We start from the raw sequence: 7855 nt of genomic DNA on the forward strand, positions 1-7855 counted from the left end.
TCTTTTATAGTTCTGCCGCATGTAAAGTATCTAACGAAGGATTCAAATGTTTAAAAAAGCTGCCCTCTTTTCTCAAGAGGTATTCAATTATGTAGTCGACGTAAGAAAATGTTCTATCAGGGGCTACACCTCAATTGGGAGTCTAGAGCCGCTGTCCATTCGAAAAGGGGGGTCCGAGGCAGATTAAGGGGACAGAAAGAAAAGTGTCTAGTCACGAAGGTAACTCACTAGTGGCGGACCCATCAAATAGTCCCTTCTTACCGCTCGTTGATCCGCGGGGGAGTCTAAGGAGAACTTTCTTTCTTTCCACTTTCCGACATCTACCTTACTTTTCCAATATCTTAACTGCTCTTTGCCTGTTATATCCACAATGGATGAGATCGCGCCCGAGTACGATGTCGTGGTGCTGGGCACCGGTTCGTTGCTACCCCGCCATTTCATTGCACAATCACTGACCTTCCCCTCCAGGCTTGACCGAGTGCGTTTTGTCTGGGTAAGGAGCTCACAAATCTCAAGCTATCAATACTTCGGCTCTAATCTTCTCTTCTCCAGCGTCCTGAGTGTGAAGGGGAACAAGGTCCTCCACATCGACCGCAACGACCACTACGGAGGGTATGCCGACCATCAGAGCTCCCCACAACTCGAAACGGTCCCAAGATAGCTAACAATCATTTCAGAGAGGCCGCCTCCGTCAACATTGAGACAGTACGCCTACTGATTCATTCTCCATGGTCTCTGCTAACACTCCCTGCAGCTGTTCAAGAAGTACCGCAATGTCGCTCCCGGCGAGGAGCCCTGGAAGAAGTACGGACGTGTGAACGACTGGAACATCGACCTGGTCCCCAAGCTGCTGATGGCCAACGGCGAATTGACAAACATTTTGGTTTCCACCGACGTGACGCGATACCTGGAGTTCAAGCAGATCGCTGGCAGTTACGTCCAGCAGGGCAAGGGTCCTAAGGCGACCGTCGCCAAGGTGCCCTCCGATGCCGGTGAGGCTTTGCGCTCTTCCCTCATGGGTCTTTTCGAGAAGCGCCGCGCCAAGAAGTTCCTTGAATGGGTTGGAGAGTTCAAGGAGGACGATTCAGCGACCCACCTGGGTAAGTGGTAGTAGGTCCTGGCGGTCATGAAATAGCTAGCTAACATAGTAAAGGCCTGAATGTCAACGCTTGCACCATGAAGGAGGTTTATGACAAATTTGGTCTTGAGGAGAATACCCGGGATTTCGTCGGTCACTCCATGGCCCTGTTCCCGAGGATAATTACATCTCCACTCCCGGCATGGCCGTGGAGGCTATTAACCGAATCCGCCTTTATGTCAATTCCATGGCTCGCTATGGCAAGTCCCCTTACATCTACCCTCTCTATGGCTTGGGTGAGCTTCCCCAGGGCTTTGCTCGTTTGTCCGCTATCTACGGTGGCACATACATGCTGAACACCGACATCGACGAGGTGCTCTATGATGACAGCGGCAAGGTCTGCGGTATCAAGGCTACCATGAAGGACCGGGATGACCAGTCTGAGGCCATGAAGTTTGAGACCAAAACTAAGAAGATTATCGCCGATCCTTCCTACTTTCCCAGCAAGGTTCGGGTCAGCGGATACCTTATCAAGGCTATCTGTATCCTGAAGCACCCCATTGACAAGACCGACGGCAGTGATTCGCTGCAGCTAATCATTCCTCAGTCCCAGGTTGGACGCAAGCACGGTAGGTTGAAGATGAGTAGGCAACGATGTGGCTTTTCACTAACATCTGTAGATATCTACATTGCGATGGTCTCTTCCGCACACAACGTCTGCCCCAAGGGCTACTACATTGCCATCGTCTCGACTATTGCCGAGAATGATACTAACCATCATCTTGAGCTTGAGGCCGGCTTTGAGCGTCTGGGTGAGATTGAGGAGAAGTTCATGGGTCCTCCCATCCCGCTCTACGAGCCTCTGGAGAGCGGCGAAAAGGACAACATCTTCATTTCCAAGAGCTACGATGCCACATCTCACTTTGAGACCACAACTTGTAAGCTTTATAGCCCTCTGATTGAGTTTCATTTTACTGACTGCATCTGTAGACGACGTCAGAGATATGTACCGTCGTGCAGCCGGCGAAGAGCTGAAGGTTGAGGGACTCCGAGAGGACCAGCAGCTGGCTCAGGAGTAGACGGCTAGAACCCTTCAAATGTTACAAATTGATCTATCTCTAGATGTTGGTTGACTATATTTCTCTTGAACATGTTTGATACTTTGTCGTACTTCCTTGCTCGCTCCTCAGCAACAACTGTTTTATCGGATAACTAGGAGGTAGCAAGCGCAATATACCTGTCTGCCTTTCAACTCATACCGTGGTAGTTCTTTATATTGGCCAAGGTCACGAAAACACAATGTTCTATAAACAATCGCTAAGCCCGTCTCCACGTCCATCAAACTCTCTAGCCATTCTTTAAATCCTCTGATCCATCTCTGGGTCTGTATTTGCCTTCTCATGCTCCCCGACAACGCATGTATCCCCAGACTCTGCCCTCTGAATCTCTGCGCGCAGCAGTGCCAGCCGTTTTCCGACATGTATCACTTCACACACGATCCGTGCCTCTATACCCGTCGGAACAGGGCGCAGATAGGTCACCTTCAGATTGCGGCTCACACCACCAAGTGCGAACTTGCCGGGCTCCGAGACACCCAAGAGAATCGTAGTGGAAAGAACATCAATCAAAGTGGCGGCGCAGCCGCCGTGCAAGTTGCCCATATAGTTGCTCAGAGCTGGGGTGATGTTGATGAGGAAGGAGACTCTGGCAGGCGGGCCGCGCGTTGCGGATTCAAAGCGTAGATTGCAGCTTCGCGCATCAAAATCCCAGTGCTGGAGAATAGTCAGTGATTTGAGTCGGAGATTAGTGGTTTGTCGCGAAGCTAGTCGCTCGTCGGAACGAACCTCCTCGCTACCTAGACCCATCCGAATCGTATACTCGTAGACGAGCTCTTCGAACTCGTCCAGTTGTCGTGCTGGGGCTTTAATAGCGTGTTCGGACATGATGATTGCGATAATGAGATATGAATCAAAGAAACAATCAACTGGGTATCTTGGGAGCTATGAAAAAGTTGGAGAAGTTCTAGGTTCTTTGAAACGGGAGTCCCCCACCGTCAGCTCCGACGTGGACCTCGGCATCAACGCTGCCGATATCAGGCCGCTTACAACCTTGGAAATATTATCAAGATCGCGAATTCGATAACGACTGTCATAGCGAGACCTTCTAAAGGCCTGATATCCACTCGAGTCCTGTCTCATTTGATCTGTAGCAAATGTATCAAAGACCAAATCGCAATTAGAGTGCAGGTATATAATCCGAGGTGTCTGCATCCCTTCTTATCGAAGTCAACGTCAATAACATCACTCTGTTTCAAAGGTTTGCAATGAAGCAGCTACATTCACCAAGATCTGCAATGATAACTTACGACTCCTCCATGAGGCAAAAAGACGACTGTCCAATATGGCGACTCGCGCACCTGGCTTGGCGTCACGCGTGGTGGCCTCAGGCTAGAAACCCGGAGATGTCGATTTGTTGCCGAACCGTCAACAGCTGCCCCCTGCCATTGATCTTACGACCTACGACCTGCCTTCAAAAATAGAAAGGGCTTTCGGCACCCTTTTGCAAATCGCACATGCTAAATCTGAGACGACACCCTCTCAATTCCGTGTATGTCTACGTGGGATACAGTCCTAGCTCGACGTACACTAGGGTGATCGAACAGGGTTGAGCTCAGTATTGATCACTAGAGCGGTCGCAGACCCGGGATTTACACTCAAGTCGAATTATACACATCTCCGGACTCAATTCATCACCAGCAAGCCATCTCGCCCCTGTCTATTGCCTCTGAATAATTTCCGGCGCAACACGACAAATCGCGACCATGAAGGATCCGCGCGCATCGAAGCGGAGGAGAGTCTCTGAAGAGCCATCCCAAGACAAAGATGGAGATGTTGAAATGGATGGTGACGACATTTATTCAATTCCATCCTCCCCTGCTGCGGGAGACTCCGAAGACGACCAAGATTATCGCGCTCCCAGGGAATCAGCAAATCGGCGTCGATCAACACGTGGTGGAAATAACAGTGTACCTGAAGGGTTAGACCAAGAAAAAGAGGCACACGAGGATGGCGCAGAGACTCCCACGAGAGCTGGTACTCGGTCAAGTGGACGGCAGCGCAAAGCGCCCCAGAGATTCGAAGGCGACGCCGTCACATCTTCCTCCACACGGAGAGGTGCCGCCACGCCTCGGAGTACTCGTGGGGTAAGAAGTGCACAAAAGCCGAAGCAGGAGTCTGTCGAGGACGAGGACATGGAGGACATGGATCTCGACGAGGCGTCTCCGAAACCGACTGCTTCAGTTGCAAGGACCAGGTCTAGGAGGAGCACTACAAGAACCAGGGCGAGCGGTACGAAAGATGGGGGAGATGATAAGGAATTCACTCCTTCGCCTGAAGAGTACAATGACGGCCTAGATGACCTTGTTGCCATGCAATTACAGCAAGATCTTCGGGATCAACAAGAGACGCACGAAGTTGCTGAGGTGGCTGAACCGCTTCCTGAATATGTCGAGAACCTTCAAAAACTCTGTCAGAATGGACTGCAAGATGAGTTGCGTGTCCTTACGACTGCCGTTTTGGAGAAGCTGTCCGGAAAAAAACAAATTCCGCTCAAGGGCGTTGAGAATGAATATACAAAGGTCAACCACTTAATCGAGCAGACGGTGACCATTGGGGAAGGTAACTCACTGCTCCTTCTTGGATCGCGCGGGTCCGGAAAGACGGCAATGGTGGAAACTATCATCTCCTCTCTTGCAAAAAATCATGGAAACGACTTCCACGTCGTTCGATTGAATGGCTTCTTGCACACCGATGATCGCCTGGCGCTTCGAGAGATGTGGCGCCAGCTTGGTCGTGAGACCCATACTGAAGATGACACAGCCAAGGTCAGCTCCTATGCTGATACGATGGCGACCCTTTTGGCCCTTCTCTCACATCCAGAAGAATTGTTCGGCGCTTCCGGGAATGCCAACGGAGTGACAGCCGCCAAATCAATTGTGATTCTGCTGGATGAGTTCGATCTGTTTGTTACTCATCCACGCCAGACTTTGCTATACAATTTGTTCGATATTGCGCAGGCCCGTAAAGCTCCAATCGCCGTGATCGGGTTGACCACCAAGGTCGATGTGACGGAGATGTTAGAGAAGCGAGTCAAGAGTCGTTTCAGCCACCGCTACGTCTACATTCCGCTACCTCGGACGTACGAAATTTTCTCGGATATTTGTATGGCGAGTCTGGATCTCAATGACAGCGAAGTGCTGCAGCTTGCGGATTCCGTTAGCGATAAACATGCTTTGATGGAATCCAGTGCTTGGAAGACTTTGCTCGAGGGATGGAAGGTATACTTAAAGGTGTGTGGCTGTTCGTCTCAGCTATCGGACTCATCGATCCAACTGACGCTTTCTTCTTTTACAGCAACTGTGGGATGACAAGGAATTCCAATTCCACCTCAAGAGAATCTACCACCAAACCAAATCCGTCAAGGATTTCCTCACGAGCGCTCTTCTTCCCCTCAGCGAGCTACACCTCAGCACACTCGCGGCCGACAGACCTACATTCCAAGTCCCAACTGCTACGAGCTTCGCCTCACAATCTCTCTCCTGTCCCGACCCAGCTCCACTGCCATTCGCTACATCTTCATCCTCATCGAGCCCTTCCTCGCTGCCACTGGCACTCCTGCTGGCCGCCACTCGGCTGGCAGCTCTCTTCGACCCAGGTCACGACGGACAAGCACAAAGCTTATCCCCCCTCGCACTATCTTTCCCAGCCGCTTACGCCGAATACGTACGTCTACTCACATCTGCCAAGACATCTGCCTCTGTGTCCGGCGCGGCTGCCACGCCCGGCCGCGTCTGGGGTCGCGATGTGGCGCGCGAGTCATGGGAGAAGTTGGTGACGTGGGGCCTTGTCACTCCGGTTGGTGGAGGTAATGGCACTGCCGATGGGCAGATGTTCCGGGTGGAGATCAGCTTTGAAGAGGTGGTTGAGATGGCCGGATCGAGTACTTCGTTGGGTCAATGGTGGCGGGATGGATAAGTGTCAATGCCATTTTTCCAAGATACATCTTGCATTTCTTGCAATTGACTCGGCATACGCTATCTACAACTAGTTGCTGCCCACTTCCACAACGATCCAAACATAGAAGAGCCTAATGCCCTGTCTCAACCCTTTTAAACATAGATAACCTTGGAACGACCATCCGTTTCGAGTAGGTCTTTAAAGACGTTTCCATGAACAAAAGAAATGCATACCTGACACACGTCCAAATTGAACCTAGGCACCATTTTCTTTGGAACCCACCCGCCACAAGTCCCGGATAAAGTCTCGATCTGAAAGGTTTCCCAGGATTATTACAAATCAACTGGCTCAACGTGGTGGTAAACCGGTTTCAAGGTTGTTCCACGCGGCCAATCTACCTCCCGATCGATTGCCACGATCGTAATTTCTATATCACATTCCTTGGAAGAAAAACACCAGTCTATGAGATAGCCGAGACAATATTGGGATCCCCGCCTCGTCTAAGCATTAGGATCGATACCCGTGGACGCCAGATCCAATCGGAGAGCTCATGGCACCCCTCGGCGGCCGATCGTTTCCTAAATGCTAGTATGCTAGTCGCTTGTGCTGGATGCTACCTTAGTTTCTAGATTGGCGGTGATATTGCGCTATCCCTAGGCTTGATCAATCGTGTCCGCCCTTACCTGTGCTCCCTGCATCGTGCCGTATGTTCCAGTACCATTCCCTGTATGTTCTAGATTCATACTCGGGAAATGTAGATCCTGATGCCAAGGCTTTCGGTGTCAGGTGTTTGCTCTGATTCTGGGTTTGTTCAGAGGGATAGATGTTTTGGATTAAAGGGGGTAGGGGGAGAAAGAAGTCTAGATGGTGTTGGGGGGGGGGGGGGGGCTATCTGGGAATTCCCCAGGACTTTCCCCCCCGAGTGGGCACAGGCGAAAATAAACAACACAAAGATCAAGCAAACAGGAATCCCGCATTCTATCCATGGATGACTACCTGTACCTCCTCCCCAGCGCCCATGACAAACCCATGGCTAGCGGCAGAGAATATACACTCTCCTGTACTCCAATTTCGATCTCCACCACTCACAGACCCCATCACCCCAAAATGTGCCACCATCTTTGCCACACCGAACGCAGGGTTGGTGATTGGTTGTACCCGACATGTGTGCCATGTGTCGAAAGTGACATGTCGAGTGACAGGTCGCAAGGTTCTCCCTTTTGATGCCTGGAACGGGGAATGGAGGGTAAGGGTCTGGCGAACTGAGCATGTTACTGCACATGCAGCACGCCGATTACTGGGGTACCATGCGAAATATGCATCTTTCTCTCATGTGGTTCCACGACGTGGCCTGGGCTCGTATGACCTGGGGGGTTTTGTTTCCGAGGGTCAAAGTTTCAATTCACCCAATCTTCCCCCCGTTACAAGATCAAGTCGGTATCGCCAATTCCTTCCGACCACCTCCCTTGGTCGACAATTATTCCGCTACGGTCTGGCCGTGAAGAAAGGTGGGGCCCCCTAAAAGTTGTGTTTTGAGTGCTTGTTGGACCAGGGAACTGTTCTCCGTAACTTGGACCTCTTTCGTAGAACCTCGACTCCACAATTCGGCACTAGATATGGCTCCATAGCTCCAGATGGCCACTTTGTCGGTGACCAAATGCCGTTGCAAATCAATCCAGGTGCTACAGGCCGCAGATCCTGCGGTTTGGGGTTAGTAAGTAATGGCCCGCTGCGGTAGCCCGGTTTTCTCATTCACAGGGGA

General features: G+C 51.1%; 3 protein-coding genes across 3 annotated transcripts; 2 read left to right on the top strand and 1 right to left on the bottom strand.

The window, feature by feature from the left end:
• Window positions 1-370: 370 nt before the first annotated feature.
• Window positions 371-2157, top strand: N7477_008754 (secretory pathway gdp dissociation inhibitor; the record flags this gene model as incomplete). The annotated part of the gene is made up of 9 exons (XM_056970417.1): window positions 371-416; window positions 469-493; window positions 553-612; window positions 678-705; window positions 755-1100; window positions 1154-1227; window positions 1257-1707; window positions 1759-2016; window positions 2069-2157. The coding sequence occupies 9 exons, from the start codon at window positions 371-373 to the stop codon at window positions 2155-2157; spliced, it is 1377 nt and encodes a 458-aa protein (XP_056820449.1).
• Window positions 2158-2436: 279 nt separating this feature from the next.
• N7477_008755 (PaaI family thioesterase) lies at window positions 2437-3021 on the bottom strand (the record flags this gene model as incomplete). The annotated part of the gene is made up of 1 exon (XM_056970418.1): window positions 2437-3021. The coding sequence occupies one exon, from the start codon at window positions 3019-3021 to the stop codon at window positions 2437-2439; it is 585 nt and encodes a 194-aa protein (XP_056820450.1).
• An 878-nt stretch (window positions 3022-3899) lies between these two features.
• On the top strand, window positions 3900-6111 carry N7477_008756 (origin recognition complex subunit 4; the record flags this gene model as incomplete). The annotated part of the gene is made up of 2 exons (XM_056970419.1): window positions 3900-5426; window positions 5491-6111. The coding sequence occupies 2 exons, from the start codon at window positions 3900-3902 to the stop codon at window positions 6109-6111; spliced, it is 2148 nt and encodes a 715-aa protein (XP_056820451.1).
• Between the last annotated feature and the right edge of the window lie 1744 nt (window positions 6112-7855).

The sequence above is a fragment of the Penicillium maclennaniae genome, assembly GCF_028827695.1.
Source record: "Penicillium maclennaniae strain IBT 15551 chromosome Unknown utg000007l:1.0-4884863.0:1.0-4888362.0, whole genome shotgun sequence".
Taxonomy (NCBI): domain Eukaryota; kingdom Fungi; phylum Ascomycota; class Eurotiomycetes; order Eurotiales; family Aspergillaceae; genus Penicillium; species Penicillium maclennaniae.